This window comes from Podarcis gaigeae, assembly GCF_964106915.1.
Source record: "Podarcis gaigeae genome assembly, chromosome: 3".
Lineage (NCBI taxonomy): Eukaryota > Metazoa > Chordata > Lepidosauria > Squamata > Lacertidae > Podarcis > Podarcis gaigeae.
The window spans coordinates 99,010,126-99,027,627 of NC_139680.1; the positions used below are offsets into that span (position 1 = coordinate 99,010,126).

The window sequence follows — 17,502 nt, forward strand, 5'->3', positions numbered from 1 at the left end:
TTTCTGGCACCTCAAATGTGTAACACTTACAATGGCATAAGCAGTCATGTACTGGAGTCCCCTTTGTCAGATGTATGAACTAATGGGGCACTGTCTCTCATATATATACCCTGTGTTGCAGTCAAGTGATGGACTATGGTTATCTTAACGAGAACGAACCTACATGATTCTTCCATTCATGTGCTTCCCTGACCTCAGTTTGCCCAAAGTTGGACATAAAATTCTTTGCTCGGAATCTGTTGTCTCCAAGGTTTTTCTTTACCTGATGATACCAGAGATCAAACATGAAACCTTTTCCCCAAAAGCAATGCATGCCCCTTCTCCTACTGACCAGAAGCTTCTAAGCTATGGCCCTTCCCCCTGGTGACCTGAAAGCTTCTGTTCTCATAAAAAAATCAAAAATAAAATCAAAATGAGATTCCAGAGTAGAACTGATGAATTAGAACTTGTCAACAAGTATTATTTCTGTTTGTTTAGGCCTTCATCACATATCTTTAGGTGCCAGTCAAAAATGTTTGTCTGTAACCAGAGCTTCGTTTAATCAGCCAATCCATGGCCTTTTATATGTGTTTTGTAGGAGGCGAGTTATTGCTTTGTTTTCATTATGTGTTATGTGTCCTTATTTTGTAGTTTTATCTTCGGATGAAGGGCATTATACATGTTTAATAAATAACATAATTATTATTTCCTCTCCTACTAGTAGTGCTAGAATAAATTACAAATTACTGATATCGCAAGTGGTCATTGTGCAAGTTGTGTACACATTTAAGGTTTGCATGAATTATCATGGGCTAGCTGGTGGTTTTATTTTATTTTATTGCTGTTTGGCCCTGCTGTCTACTTTCTCTCATTGCACCTGTATATAAATGTACTTGCCAACTGAGGATATCTGATGAAGTAGACTCTGGTCATGAAAGCTTATGCCAACCTTCTTGCATTTGGGGGTGGTTTACATACAGCCTCACACATCCAACTATAACAAGTTCAACTGTGGGCACTATAAACACATATGTAGATGGGAATCTTATTGTTACTCATGTTTCCTGTTGCCTTCCCACTGTGTTGAGTCCAAGCCACTCAGCAGCTCTGAATTCCTTCTAGTTTTTCAGGAGTCTCTGGTCTTCAGAAATAACAGCAGTTACAAAGAGGCAATTACATTCTCTCCTCCGTGGCGTCTGCTGTCCTTTTGTATTTGTCGCCTTCAAATTCAGAAGATCATTTAAAACATTTGTTCTGTTTAAATAAAAGAATTCATCATGCCCATTGCATGCCCATGGGGGCACCCTTTCCTTTAAACCACTTCAACTCTCTCAGCAGCTATAGCCAAGTGTACGTGCATTTTTTAAAAAGCGTACAAATTCCTTGAAACTAACATCTAGAACATGCCGTGACTTTTAGAATCTGTTCTAACGGTTTAATAAATTTTCTGCCATGTTTGGCTTTAGATCAAGGATGCAGTTGTGTGCCAGTACCTATTTTAAGGACTTTGCTTTTAACTTGGCTGCACGTGAAATACAGCCTTTATGCTTGGCTGCCAGTGGCAGCAGGTCTCTACATGCAGATGCCTTCAGCAATAATGGTGGAAATGAGATACAGGATTACATGCTTAAGTACCTGATTTGAATGTATGAAATTATGAGGCCCACCCCCTCCCTAAAGCTGGGTTTCTTCTTGAAGCACTTTGCAGTTTGTACATAGAGCTTTTTTTAATGTAGGGAATTTATTAATTTTGGTTCCTTAAAACCAACAGAATAAATTGAAGGAAGGGTCTTATAATTCCTCACGTTGCAATTTACCTTCCTTGTGCAGAATGGTTCTAAAAGAGCTCTAAAAATTAAGACCATGTGCCCATTCATACATTACTGCCTTTGGATTTCTTTTAATTTTAAAAATAGCACATTGAAAGTGGCCATAGAATAGAGGTAATGAACATCTCTGGGTCTCTTCCTAAATGCACATCTAACTTACTCCGCATTGCAAAGATGCGTATCTCATCTCTTAATTGGTTGCATTGTTGCATTTATTTTTTTCCACCTCGAGTTGCAGCAAGGAAACATTGGAGACAACTCTGCAATTATTGTAGAAGGAAAACCTCCTGCAGAAAAGGCTGCCAAATCATATAAGTGCTACTACAACACCACAGATTAGTGCCGTTGTTTTTCCAAAGTGAAAAGAAGACCATTGGATGAGAATTTTAACAGTAGGATCTCTTTCCTTAGGAAAATAAGAGTTGGTCTCAACATGGCCTTAAATCATATAGGGACTGCTTGGAATTGCCTCTATGTGACGGCTTTCCCCCACTGCAGTATGTAGAAGCATTTCCATTTTGTACTGCTGAACTGTGTGGAGTGTTTGGATACCAGTGACGTGTGTTGCTGACATGCATACCTCATGATGCCCAAGTACGTTATGGCAACCGGCTCACGTCTGTTAACAGCAGCAGCAGAACTAAACCACTGAAAGGTCCATTTCAAACTATCATTGCATGATAGTTGAATTAGCAGCTGAATCACCATGGAAAACACCAGCTTTCCCATTCCCCGCTTGAACATGACACTAATAAGAAACTGTGAAAGATTCTTCCTGATTGCTCTAATTATGCTATGGTAGAGAGCTTTTGGGTTACACGATTTTTCTGCAGGCAGCAACAAGAGAAAACCTCCATGTCTTGCTTTCATGGGAAGAAGAGTTCTGTGTACATGGATGTAATAGCATGCAATCCATTTAATATGCATAAAACAGGGGTGGGCAACCTGTGGCCCTTCCATAAGCCCCAGTCAGCTGTTGCAGCTCACCAACATCAGAAGGACCAGGCTTCCTCAGCCTCGGCCCTTCAGATGTTTTTGGCCTACAACTCCCATGATCCCTAGCTAGCAGGACTAGTGGTCAGGGATGATGGTAATTGTAGTCTCAAAACATCTGGAGGGCCGAGGTTGAGGAAACCTGAGAAGGACCATAGGTTTCCCATCCCTGCTATGAAAGGTATCATCTTGAAGCAATTCAGGGCAGGTTTTTTGTTACAAACATTCCATATGCTGCATTTACAGAGCTTAATAAAAGGTTGCAGCTCCCACCAACTGGATGATGACATTTAAAATTAAACCAGTGTCTCCTTCCTCTTACAAATGCTTTGGGTGTTTTGTTTTGTTTTTCATTTTGGTTCTATTTGTTTTAAAACGAGGCCTTTTGTTTTCTTATTTGGACGAAAAAGGGCAGGGGACAAGAGGGTATAGGAAGTATGCTTGAGGTACACATGAAATACTTCATCTTATTATATCCTTTAAAAAAACCCCACAGTTAAACAGTTTGGGAGGGGACCAATAAAGTTCAGTTTGATGTTCTAGAACACGGCAATTAAGCTAATATAAATTAAAAGGGAGTTCAACTGCTGCTTCTCCTAGCTTGTATTTACAGGAATTTGTCCCTGGGCAACAACCTTCTGTTTGGTAAAAATGCTTTTGTTGATACGCTGCCATTATCTGTACAGTTTCCAAAAAAAGTTTTGCATTAATGCTATAATTGCCCTGTGGGCTTGTATACCTAAGAGAACGTTTTGTAGTGTTGGATTTCAAAAGGAGAAACAAGGATGTGTGTGAGGCTTTACTGCCCCCATGTAAGGTCAATCAAAATTTGTTTATACAGACTTTTTAATTTAAAAAGGTCTGAAAATGCGCTCAGTGAGTTCTGTGAAGTTTGCGTAGCCTACCAGAAGAAAACAATGCTGCTTTGGTTTTCCTGTTATTTCTTTGGGGTGAGGAAACAGGAGAGATGCTTGGTGTCTTTTGTCAGTGCTATTTATAAACTGAACTTCCACAGCACCACACTTGAACCTCCTGTTTCTCTCGTGACACTTCTGAGTTCACTTAGGGCAATAATTGCATTTCATTTATTTCAGTCAATAACCAGTTGAGAAGGAGAGAAGAAAACAAAATACATAAGGCACAGTATGGTACATTAAGTACAATATTAATGTGCATTATAATGAGTGAAATAAGTATTTGATCCCCTATCAATCAGCCAGATGTCAGGCTACCTGGTATCTTCACTGTATGTAACAAACTGAGATTAGAAGCACTTGCTGCAAGGGAGAGGTCTTACCTGTAATCCCAGCTCGTTAACAGTACCTGTACAAAAGACACCTGTCAACAGAAGCAATCAGTCCAGCAGATTCCAAAGCAGCCACCACGACCAAGACCAAAGAGCTGTCCAAGGATGTTAGGGACAAGATTGTAGACCTGCACATTGCTGGACTGGGCTACGAGACTATTGCCAAGCAGCTTGGTGAGAAGGTGACAACAGTTGGTGCAATAAATCGCAAATAGAAGAAACACAAAATAACTGTCAACCTCCCTCGGTCTGGGGCTCCATGCAAGATCTCATCTCGTGGAGTTGCAATGATCAGGAGAACGGCGATGAAGCAGCCAGAACTACACGGGGGGGGGGGGACTTGTCAATGATCTCAGGGCAGCTGGGACCATAGTCACCATGAAAACAGTTGGTAACACACTACGTTGTGAAGGACTGAGATCTTGCAGAGCCCGCAAGATCCCCTTGCTCAAGACAGCACTTGTACAGGCCCATCTGCAGTTTGCCAGTGCACATCTGAATGACCCAGAGGAGAACTAGGTGAAAGCGTTGTGGTCAGATGAGACCAAAATCAAGCTCTTTGGCATCAACTCAACTCGCTGTGTTTGTAGGAGGAGGAATGTTGCCTATGACCCCAAGAACACCATCCCCACCATCAAGCATGGAGGGTGACATATTATGCTTTAGGGGTGTTTTTCTGCTAAGGGGACAGGACACCTTCACCGCATCAAAGGGATGATGGACAGGACCGTAAATCATCAAATCTTGGATGAGCACCTCCTTCCCTCAGCCAGGGCATTCAAAATGGGTCAAGGGTGGGTATTCCAGCATGACAATGACCCAAAACACACGGCCAAGGCAACAAAGGAATGGCTCAAGAAGAAGCACATTAAGGTCCTGGAGTGGCCTAGCCAGTTTCCAGACCTTAATCCCATCGAAAATCTGTGGAGGGAGCTGAAGGTTCGAGTAGCTACACATCAGCCTCTAAATCATACAGACTTGGAGAGGATCTGCAAAGAGGAGTGTGACAAAATACCTCCTGAGATGTGTGCAAACCTGGTGGCCACCTACAAGAAACATCTGACCTCTGTAATTGCCAACAAGGCTTTTGCCACCAAGTACTAAGTCATTTTGATTGGTTCAAAATTGGGAAAGGAGTACGACAAGGCTGTATATTGTCTCCCTGCTTATTTAACTTATATGCAGAATTCATCATGCGAAAGGCTGAGCTGGATGAATCCCAAACCGGAATTAAGATTGCCGGAAGAAATATCAACAACCTCCGATATGCAGATGACACAACCTTGATGGCAGAAAGTGAGGAGGAATTAAAGAACCTTTTAATGAGGGTGAAAGAGGAGAGTGCAAAATATGGTCTGAAGCTCAACATCAAAAAAACGAAGATCATGGCCACTGGGCCCATCACCTCCTGGCAAATAGAAGGGGAAGAAATGGAGGCAGTGAGAGATTTTACTTTCTTGGGCTCCATGATCGCTGCAGATGGTGACAGCAGTCACGAAATTAAAAGACGCCTGCTCCTTGGGAGAAAGGCGATGGCAAACCTAGACAGCATCTTAAAAAGCAGAGACATCACCTTGCCAACAAAGGTCCGAATAGTTAAAGCCATGGTTTTCCCAGTAGTGATGTATGGAAGTGAGAGCTGGACCATAAAGAAGGCTGATCGCCGAAGAATTGATGCTTTTGAATTATGGTGCTGGAGGAGACTCTTGAGAGTCCCATTGACTGCAAGAAGATCAAACCTCTCCATTCTTAAGGAAATCAGCCCTGAGTGCTCACTGGAAGGACAGATTGTGAAGCTGGGGCTCCAATACTTTGGCCACCGCATGAGAAGAGAAGACTCCCTGGAAAAGACCCTGATGTTGGGAAAGATTGAGGGCACAAGGAGAAGGGGACAACAGAGGACGAGATGGTTGGACAGTGTTGTCGAAGCTACAAACATGAGTCTGACCAAACTGTGGGAAACAGTGGAGGACAGAAGTGCCTGGTGTGCTCTGGTCCATGGGGTCATGAAGAGTCGGACACGACTAAACGACTAAAAAACAACAACAACAACTAAGTCATCTTTTGCAAAGGGATCAAATACTTACTTCACTCATTATAATGCACATCAGTCTCTGACTTTTGTCTTCTGGGTTTCTGGGGGTTTTCCTGTTGTTATTCTGTCTCTCACAGCTACAATAACCCTACCATTAAAATTATGGACTGGTCATTTCTTCGTCAGAGGGCAAACAGGCAAATTTAGCATGGGATCAAATACTTTCCCCCCTCACTATATATGAAAATGATGAGGGACAACTTAAGTGTTAATAATTTTAAAATTAGGGCAAGATCCTACTCTGACAAGCTATGGTTACCACACAAAAACTAGCTTCCTTGGCAGTAATCTCAGGAGACCGGTCAGCCAAAAGATAATCAATATAAAACACTTGAATCAGCCTTCATAAACCTTTGATCTTCAAAAGTTGTTGGACTACAGTTCCCATTATCCCTGGCTGTTGGCCATGCTATGTGGGGATGATGGGGGCTGTAGTGCAACAACCTCTGGGGACCCAGAGTTGCAGCAAGGCTGCCTTAGACAATAGAAGGGTGATCCCACCCCTTGAAAAACATTGATTTATGCAGATTTAATAAACCTTGAATAGGATAAAACTATAATCCCTTTAAGTCAGTGACAGCCGTCAGTGACATTATCTGGTGATAATGTTGAGATGCGTAAAAGTTCCCCCTTGGTAGGTATTGCAATAAAACACCTGAAGAAGAATAAAGCTTGCTCTTCAGAGTTTAATTGGGATGGGTTGTATATATTATTTACCGCATAGGCCTTACCTCTCATTTTAATAACATATTTTCTTAATAGACTTGGCCTTACCTCTCTCTCCTATGAAATACTTTCTTTTTAGTCTCTAAAATGTAATGGTCTCTGTTTGTGGTGTCATTCACACTGCAGGCTGCATACATCTTGACTTTTTCAGTGTGTCTAATCCATGGGTGGGACGTGCGGGTGGCGCTTTGGGTTAAACCACAGAGCCTAGGACTTGCCGATCGGAAGGTCGGCGGTTCGAATCCCCACGATGGGGTGAGCTCCCGTTGCTCGGTCCCTGCTCCTGCCAACCTAGCAGTTCAAAAGCACGTCAAAGTGCAAGTAGATAAATAGGTACTGCTCCGGCAGGAAGGTAAACGCCGTTTCCGTGCGGTGCTCTGGTTCGCCAGAAGCGGCTTAGTCATGCTGGCCACATGACCCGGAAGCTGTATGCCGGCTCCCTCGGCCAATAAATCGAGATGAGTGCCGCAACCCCAGAGTCGGTCATGACTGGACCTAATGGTCAGGGGTCCCTTTACCTTTACCTTAATCCATGGGTAGGCAAACTAAGGCCCGGGGGCCGGATCCGGCCCAATCGTCTTCTAAGTCCAATAATCAGCGTGTTTTTACATGACTAGAATGTGTACTTTTATTTAAAATGCATCTCTGGGTTATTTGTGGGGCATATCATTTTTTTTTCTTCAAAATATAGTCCAGCCCCCCACAAGGTCTGAGGGACAGTGGACCACCCCCCTGCTGAAAACGTTTGCAGACCCTAATCTATCTTTTCCATTCAACGTGCAGTGGGTGGGGGTGAATAATCTCAAAGTGGAGGCAGTCTTATGCTCAACCGCAAAGGAAGTAAATTTTCTATATGGCCCAGAGCCCAAAGTTGGAGAAAGGTAATGGGATGGTTATGCCAACCTGAAAAGCAGTGGGATGGCATCTCACCCACCAGGCACGGCTTAATGAGCCTCTTCCTGAACCTGTAAAAATTGGTCCTTGCTTCCTGCTACTTTCACATTTTGCTTTTTCTTAAGTTGTGCCTTGGGCTGGAAGAAGAGAGGCTCCAGTCTCACTATCCTTAGAAATTTTAGGAGTGGCCACATAGAACTGTTAAATGAACACCAAGTGAATGGAGAAGTGGGGAGAAGCAGCAAATGTTTACAAAGATTCAGTGCCTTTCAGTAAGAGGGCAGCAGCCCATAGATTACATCCATCGGGCTTTGAAGTTGATAAGATGGTCAGAAGCATATCTTGGTGGGTGGTGAGAAAGAAGGATGTATTTGTTCCACCTCTTTAGGTCTGAGCCAGAAAAGTTGTACTGATGATGTCCCACCAGGATCTGTATCAAATCCATAGCATACAATTTTTTAAAATGTAGTTCTTTACAGGGTCTGTTAACATTTCTGCTTGCAAAGCAAACTCACTTACAGTGCATGCTTTTTTTTGTTTTGACAGAAGGAGAGTACATCAAGATGTTCATGCGGGGACGACCAATCACAATGTTTCTTCCTTCGGAGGTAGACAAATATTACGAAATCAAGACAGAGCTGCCTTCTGAGAAATTAAAACTGGAGTGGGTGTATCCTTATCACAAACCTAAAAAACCCAGCAACTTGTTTTTTCCAGTGGTTTTTTCTTTTTTCTTTCCCCACCCCTCCTTTTTCTGTCTAGTTTCCTGTTTTCTTTTATCACTGTGAAGCCTGCATAATTTAATAGTAGTGTAAAGAAAAAGAAAAGTCCTTCCTCTAAGGGAAAAATAATTTTGGGATCACTAAATAATAGGTTCTTGGTTTTCATCTGGGAACCACTCATAATTTCCTGGTGCTGTTTGTGTTGACTTCTTCCTTCTTGCTTGGCACAGGCATTTTCCCACAGTCCCTCCAATGCTTTGCACATTCCACACAGTTAAGCACTGGGTTACTGTTTCGTTTGAGAACATTTAAGAATTTCTTTGCAGGATCAGATCCAAGCGCCCATCTAGTCCAATCTTTTCCAACCTGGTTGGACCTCCTGTCCCTTCATCCCTGAGCGTTAGGCATGTTGTCTGGGGTGGTGGAAGCTGGAGTCCAGCAGAATAGGGGGTGCCAAGATTGGGGAAGATTTATTTAGTTCAGTAGAGGATATCTAGTGCTGACACCCCAGAAATGTTTCCAAATAAAATATATCAGTGCAACGAGATGTATTAAGGCACCTATACCTTTGTAGCTTTTAGTTAGCCTGGAGAGAGCGAAACCATCAACCCAGATTTGGTCAACATACTAAGCCAAACCATGGCTTAGCAAAGGAGCCATGATCTCCTCTAGGTGATGCATCCTTGCTCAACCATGGTTTGGTTTAGCATAATATGCAATTCAGGCAATGACTTAGTGCTAACCATGGTTTGTGAAGGTACCAGCGCAGATACTATGCTGGCACTATGCTAATCTCCTGAAATAATAAGGGTGTGTGTGTGTGTAGGAGTATTTTAGCTTCCAATCTCCTTATGTTTTACATATATTTATTTAAAGCATTTTTATCCCACTCTTTAGTCAGAAAAGACTCCCATGAGTAGTTGACAGATTTCAGTAACCAGACAGTCACTGCACAAAACAAGACAAAAAGGTAAAAGAGATTTGGAGGGAAGCAGTAAAACAACAACAGCTAGACAGAATTATTGTAAGGAGCAGCTGGAGTTTATAAAGATTTCAAGGAGAGGAGAAGGCAAAAGTTGCAGTTTTTTCTGCAGAGCAGGTGGAGAGGCCCTGCAGCCCCATCTCTCTGCCTCTCTCCTCTTTACCTGGGCCTCTTTTATTCATTTATATTAAAAAAAGAAAAAAGAATATCCCACTTGTTTGTCATGTATACAGAATTCAGGGCAGCTCACAACTGAAACCAACAATATAATAATAAATAGAGACAGGTAGCAGAAACTAAAAAGAGGAGGTGGGTAAATATTTTATTTATTTTCTTCATGTTTCTATTGTGCAGAAGTTGTTTTATTTTTAAAATTACCTTTCTCCTGCTGGAATCCTAAAAAGGGTTCTGAATATTTTGCAATTGCTTAGCGGTGTCTTGCCACCTTGCGAGGAGCTTTTGGAATTTTCACACACTTCTTTTAAAAGGCCAAATGGAACTGATACACTTCCTCTCCGGAATGGAGCAATAGGAAGGCCTGTGCTGTCTGATGCAATTCCGTGGCTGCAAAACAGGTTAAGGTACTTAAAGGTTGTGCAGCGGCTTCTATTATTGCCTAATGAAAATTTCATATTTCAGGTTTACAAACTTGACTCTGTTTTAATCTTCATACTTCTGGGTAGTCGTCGTGTGTTTGTTTTATACTCATGCAACTTGCAGTACATTTCTTTCCTATGTGGCTTTTATTTAACACACACCAAAAAGCAAGGGGAATCTAAGTTCCCAAAAGTTAAAATATATGTATGGCGGAGGTACTGTGTTTCACATCTGAGGCAGATTATGAAAGAATGATCTATTCATTCCCATTTCCACAGACCTTCACGGTGTGAGATTTGTGGAACTGATTCTCTCTTAATATTCATGGATTTTAAAAACCTTGACCTAAAAAAAAAGATACGGCTATCGTGGAAGGGACTGTCGAGCCAATGTTTACCTCCTTCCTACTGGAGAAATAGTATATTTCATAGCATCCGTGGTAGTACTGTTTAACTATGAGGAGAGGACTCAGCGCCACTACCTGGGACATACAGACTGCATTAAATGGTTAGTGTTGTGAAGTTTCTGTGGTATGTCTTACAAATGTGACTATTCATATTCTGTACCAGATTTTGCATACGAATGATCTGATGAAAATAGTAGCAAGGTCATTCGAATTTGAATTAGCGCAACAGGTGTTTTTTTAGTGAGGAAGAAGAAGAGTCTCCTTCTCTGGAGCTTGGTCCATAGCAGGCATGGGATACATTTTTCAGCCTTAATACCACATTTCCTCCTGGGAAACCTTCTAAGGACCACAAACCAATGGCAGGCTCTTCCAGAAGGAGAAGCGGATGGAGCAACAAATGCCATTTTTTCTCCATTGTGGAACAGGATTGGTTCTGGGCACATTCACACACACTCCTCTCTGTGCAGACTAACAAGGGTTCAAGGACACATTCCAGCCAGGCAAAAGCACTCCAGCTGCAAGGCAGATTCAGTGAGGGTTGTGGCATGGAGAGAGATCTGAAGGCTACAGAGGGCTAGGAATATACATTGCAGGCTGTTGGACTAGATCAGGCATAGGCAAACTTGGTCCTCCTGATGTTTTTTGGGACTACAACTCCCATGATCCCTAGCCAACAGGACCAGTGGGCAGGGATGATGGGAATTGTAGTCCCAAAAACATCTTGAGGGCCGAGTTTGCCTTTGCCTGGACTAGATGACCCTTGTAGTCCCTGCCAATTCTATGATTTTATGAAATCTTTGCCTTCATCACCATATAACAGATTTAGCACACTCCAAGCTGCACACGGACCGCACAACCCTCAGAACCAATGTGCTGCTGTTGTGCTAAAAGCTGTTCAGTGACACACACTTCTTTTCTCAGAACAGGGGTTCCATGAAAGGGCATTTGTAAAAGCAAGTTGTTACCATGAATGTTGGGCCACAACAAGTGACTTCCTTGTTGGCATTGTGTCTTCTAGCCTTGCTGTGCACCCAGACAAAATCAGGATTGCAACTGGACAGCTAGCTGGAGTGGATAAAGATGGAAGAGTAAGCTTTTAAAGAAATCCTGCCTCAATAGCTGGTTTGTGTTTATGGGAACCAGGAAGGCCTTGTGGAGTGTCCGCTTTTCACTTCTGCTCACCTCTGGTGCATAATTTGAAAAGCACAAGTTCATGCATAATCTTGCGTTGTGTGTTGCATATTTCTTGCAGAAGGCCCACGGGGCTCTTGAAACATTTATTTTAGCCAGACTTCCCATCCTTCTTCTCTCCCCTTCTCAAAAGGGGGGCGGGGAGCAATTCTTACTGGAACTGTGGCTACCCATGTGCTCTCACAGCTTCAAGGAAAACAAAACATGACCTCGTGCCTTAGTCAAAAGACCCAAAGCCTTTGGCAAAAAAGCACGGCAGGAGGACACAGCAAAGTGGCAGCACTCATAAACAGTCCAGTGTATAGCTGTGATTGGCACTTAAAGCCAATCTCCTCTCTGCAAAGTATATATAGATGGACGACTTGGCTGTTGGGAGGAAGAGACACTTTGACCGAGGTCACGTTTTGACTAATTCACTCCAAAGAAATGTAGTTACACCAGCTGATAGTTGACCTAATAATATAATAATAATTTATTATTTATACCCCACCCATCTGGCTGAGTTTCCCCTGCCATGCTGGGTGGCTCCCAATTGAGTGTTAAAAACAATACAGCATTAGATATTAAAAACTTCCCTAAACAGGGCTGCCTTCAGATGTCTTTTAAAAATAGGATAGCTGCTTATTTACTTGACATCTGATGGGAGGGTGTTCCACAGGGCGGGCGCCACTACCAAGAAGGCCTTCTGTCTGGTTCCCTGTAACCTCACTTCTCACAGTGAGGGAACCTCCAGAAGGCCATCAGCGCTAGATCTCAGTGTCCGGGCTGAACAAGGGGGGTGGAGATGTTCCTTCAGGTATACAGGACTGAGGCCGTTTAGGACTTTAACACTTTGAATTGTGCTCGGAAACGTACTGGGAGCCAATGCAGATATCTCAGGACCGGTGTTATGTGGTCCCGACGGCCACTCCCAGTCTAGCCGCCGCATTCTGGATTAATTGCAGATTAATCTTTATTGCAGAGCCTGTTGCATCAGTCATTTTTGCTAGTTTCATGATTTATTAGCTTTTTTGTGTCTGTTATCACGAATCCCTCAGGGGAGGCTTTTTTGGGAGGGGGTGAACCCTGTGATGTGAACAGATTTCAGCTTGTTCAGCTGTAGATCCCACCCATTGCAAATATTGTTTTACCAAATACCTGGTTAGTTGCTATTCAGACTGGGGTTTCAATGCACTTTCCCCCTCTCGTGACAAGGTGTTTTTCAAGTAAGGCTGAAATCCTATACCTACTTGCCTAGGAGCAAGCAACATTGGAACTTGCCTTACAGCAAACGTATAAGATTACACTGTAAATCCTGTTTCTGAAGGTTGATCTGAAAAGCAGCATGCTCAGTTACCCGTATTGTTGCAAGGTCTTCATTTCTCAGTAATTGGTGGTGTTCACCTCAACCAAAAGATTAAACTGCATAATGTAAGTCTAATTTTGCCTGTCTCTGTTTTCAGCTCCTTGCAGTAACCATTTCTATGAAATTGTTTTCATTTTCAGTCTTTGCCACCCCATGTTAGAGTATGGGATTCGGTGAGTGTGGCAACTCTGCAAGTCATTGGCCTTGGGACTTTCGAGCGTGGAGTAGGATGCCTGGATTTTTCAAAAGCGGTAAGCAGGGAAATGCATTTTTAAACAAAAAAAAAAGATACTGGATTTTACAACATCACCCCCTCCCTCTGAATCAAACCAGAATCATGTAAGATACAGCAAGGGTTAGGCTGACAGGCATATATAGTACACAACATCGCCTTTTTAAAGAACTAGCTACTATATGCAGGGATGCAGGTGGCGCTGTGGGTTAAACCACAGAGTCTAGGACTTGCCGATCAGAAGGTCGGAAGTTCGAATCCCCGCGACGGGGTGAGCTCCTGTTGCTCGGTCCCTGCACCTGCCAACCTAGCAGTTCAAAAGCACGTCAAAGTGCAAGTAGATAAATAGGTACCGCTCCGGCAGGAAGGTAAACGGTGTTTCCGTGTGCTGCTCTGGTTCGCCAGAAGCGGCTTAGTCATGCTGGCCACATGACCCAGAAGCTGTACGCCGGCTCCCTCGGCCAATAAAGCGAGATGAGCGCCACAACCCCAGAGTCGGTCACGGCTGGACCTAATGGTCAGGGGTCCCTTTACCTTTAATATATGCAAGGTTGTGTGAAACTCCTGTGGATTTGTATGTATTTTGCTAGTTAAGCAACAAAACTTGATATTGTATTACTTCTAGGGACTTAAGTAGCTTTGAGGGTTTGCAATATGCCTTGTGCTAACCTGTTTGTAAAGCTGCATCCAGTGGCAGATAAAGGGAGTAGGAGAGTCTGCCCCATCCATGCTACTAATCAGTTCCATTTCCACTATGGAAGAATATGCTTCATGTTGTGTGCAGAGTACTGTACTCACGAAGCTGGTGCGTGGTTTCCAACTCAGTCCTGTCCAATTGCAGCCATGCTCAGAGGCAGCTTCTGTGCATTCTTCTTGTTGTTTGCTTGTTTGCTAGTTAACTGCACCAGGGCATTGTAGCTTTGTACATACAACAAAGCTTTGTCCTAAGGTTATTGCCAGCCTGGCAGTTCCAGCCAATCCTCCCACAGCAGCATGGTGCGCTGGATCAACACATGACATGCACACAGTACAGTGGCATGGGAGTTGTGGTGCTTCAGCTCAGGGATGGGAAACCCATGGCCTCCCAGATGTTACTGTATTCCAGGTTCTGCCAGTGACCATTGGCAGTGCCTGGTTAGGGCTGATTGGAGTTGGCATGCGACAGCATCGAGAGGACCATGGGTTTCCCCAACCCTACTTTAGTTCTCAAGCAGCCAGATCCTATGGAAATCTCCATCAATTAGTGTTCTGACAGTTGCTGACAGCAAGTCTATGCTATGACATTTTATTCCCCCCCGCCCCGAATTGCCCTAATTGTGAAAAATAATGAAAAACCAGAATGAGTCACCTAACATGCAACTTAAGAGTGTTGAGAACTGTGGGGATGGGTGTGTACATTCTACTAAAACGCGGCTCTCTAGGGGGTAGATAGTTCTCCATGGTGCAACACAGGACAGATGACCGAAAACAACACACAAAAGAACCCCACAAAGTCTGCAAGCAACGCCAGAAATAGAAATGAAGGCTGCATTGTGTATTTGTTTCAACACCTGCTGAAAGATTTGTTTTTTGTGAGGAAGTTCAGGAAGGCTAAATTTTGGCAAGCTCTGATACAAAGGATTTGTTTTCCCCTCTGATGTTGGACTTGACCTAGAACAGGAAATAAGGAAACCCTTGCTTTGCACTTCTGCCCTTTTCAAAAATAGCTTAGCCCTATCCATTTCTTTAAATAGCAACTGTCTAGTCTCAGTACTTGGCCAGCATTGGCCATATCAGTGTTTATAGCATAAAGATTTGTATTTCTACATCTCTGGTGGGGTGGTGATAGCAGTGCATCCTACATTTGTCAAAATAGTGAGGTTTTGTAGAAGAGGAAAACAAGTATGAGCTTTCTCAGGTCAAAGGTGACCTACCCGACTTTAATAATAGTTTTTCTCTAACTTAGCACCAATGGAACGTTTGCACGTGTGCATCTTGGGCACATTTAATGTACTTAGGGATATGTGGCAGTGGACAGTATACTAGACAAAGGTAGAAAAGAAAATCAGCTGCTTGGATTGACTTTTAGGATGTGATAAGACGTTTCCAACTTTTCTAATGTTGGGCATGTTATCTACCCTAAGCCTGTCCAGATGCGATTGTATTCTTGTGTTACTGTGTGATTGTCTCAGAGTCACCTAGCGTGCTTCACAGCTGAGTGAGGATTTGAACCCTGGTCTACCAGGTCTAGTCCAACGCTCCCAACTACTACACCACAGCGTGAGCAGCAGCTGCTCTGGTGTGCTAAGACTTTACACGTAGCAGCTTGAGAGTCTAGCAGAAAGATTAAGCTGGCCTTATGGAATGCCACTTGTGGGCGATTTCCTTCCACGTTCAGAGTCATTTACAGATTGAGCATGTAACCCAAGCCATGCTGTTGTTGCACCTGGTTTGTGTGTGAATCTGCACTTGAAAGTAAAATGTCATTGTAAATATTGAATGCTAAGTATTAATAACCTCAAATATTCATCAAAATAATAGGTAAATGGATTTGTACAAGTTTTATCTGCATACATCACACTGGCCTGCTTCTTATGACTTGGTAGGCCAAACTGTGGCTTACCAAGACCAGCAAATGTGTGGACTCTTTGAGTGACATTGCCGCCATTTTTTTTCCTCCTCAGCCCTTTTTAGTGCTGCACCATAAGGCAATATTTGGCTCATCATGTCATCCAAACTGGGATTTGTGGTTAAACTATCTCCTCACTAGGAAGGAGCAATTGCAAGGTCTTCTCCACTGTCTTGATAAACCATTGTTTGACTTACTAGACCTTTTGAATTCTATCTGACTTGTAGCTTAGCCTACATCTAATGACGACATGCTTTGCTAATTTCTTCTCTTAAGGACTCAGGTACACATTTGTGTGTGATCGATGATTCTAACGAGCACATGCTGACTGTCTGGGATTGGCAGAAGAGATCAAAAGTAGCCGAGATTAAGGTAATTAGTAGAATTCATATATCCGGTATCCTGTACATATATGTACAAAATCATTACACAGATACACATGCTGTAAACTGTAGTAAATGTTTGTTATCTGAGACCGCAGCTTCTTCAGTGTTTGATATTGAGAAATTTGAATGGAAAACTTAGAAGCCCATGTAAGTCAGATAATCTTAGAAAACCTATTTTAGAGCTTCATAGAGCAAAATATTTGCAAAAGTTCAGTATATATGTTTGTTTTTGTTTATTTGGTGCTTTTACAAAGCTGCACGTGGTTTCTGACACAGAAGTTATCTTTATGAAAGATCTTTCATTGTATGTGTCAGGAACCTAATGTCATTTTCTCAATCCCTAGCCCCATTTTTCACGTCTGCAAACTGAAGAGAGGCTAGTGTGTGTGTAGGTGGGATTAAACCCTAGATCTCTTCTGCTTTCAGGCTCTTATTATTAGCATTGGGAAATTAATGTATTCCAGATAACAAGGGCTTGGATCCTGTGACAATTAACTGAAGGAAGTTCACGATGGAAGGTTTTCCATATTTCCCTTCCCTCTTCGGTGATTCTGAAAAAGCCTCTTTTCAAAGTAGGAAGCCCTCCTTAAAAATGTGGGACAGAGTGTAGGGGCCTGGCAGCAAAGATGGAGTACATTCAAAGCAGGCATGTGCAGGGGACAGTGGCTTGGAGAACCCCAGGTAGCAAAAATGAACTGCTATTAATAAATATACTCATTTGCATGCCCATTATGTGGTATTTGTTTGCATAACGGTGAATTGTCTCCATTTATCTGCGTAAGCAGGAATGTTAACCGTGGTAACTGCCTTTTGTTGTTTCAACAGACTACAAACGAAGTTGTTCTTGCAGTAGCATTCCATCCAACTGACAAAGACACAATAATAACATCCGGCAAATCCCATATTTTTTTCTGGACTTGGAACAGCAATTCTTTGACAAGGAAGCAAGGGATTTTTGGGGTAAGCATTCTTCCTCTCTGGGCAAGCTTCCTTCCTTGGTAGTCAAGATCATCTGAATTTATCGGACTGATGATCCTTAGATAACTGTTGTGGAGAAGAAAGGGCTGTTCTGCCTAATAGGTCCCATATCTAATATATTGTGTGACTACACAAAGACATGCATTTAACTACTTCCAATGTAAAATGCACGTAGCAAAGCCTTGAGAGAGTGATTTTGGGCAGGGGGTGCAGGGTCACTAAACCTTGTGAGC

General features: G+C 42.8%; 1 protein-coding gene and 1 long non-coding RNA gene across 9 annotated transcripts in view; one reads left to right on the forward strand and one right to left on the reverse strand.

Moving 5' to 3' along the window:
* EML4 (EMAP like 4) overlaps window positions 1-17,502 on the forward strand; it is a 162,987-nt gene that overhangs the window by 115,870 nt on the left and 29,615 nt on the right. For all 8 annotated transcript variants that reach the window (XM_083733158.1, XM_083733162.1, XM_083733156.1 and 5 more), the window contains 6 exons: window positions 8,369-8,492; window positions 10,481-10,630; window positions 11,548-11,617; window positions 13,206-13,316; window positions 16,182-16,277; window positions 17,117-17,251. In XM_083733158.1, the coding sequence (XP_083589284.1) occupies window positions 8,369-8,492; window positions 10,481-10,630; window positions 11,548-11,617; window positions 13,206-13,316; window positions 16,182-16,277; window positions 17,117-17,251 (686 nt within the window). The remainder of the gene's footprint in view (window positions 1-8,368; window positions 8,493-10,480; window positions 10,631-11,547; window positions 11,618-13,205; window positions 13,317-16,181; window positions 16,278-17,116; window positions 17,252-17,502) is intronic.
* The window catches only part of LOC310842180, an 80,883-nt gene that overhangs the window by 46,211 nt on the left and 17,170 nt on the right, over window positions 1-17,502 (reverse strand). The gene's annotated exons all lie outside the window — the stretch shown is intronic.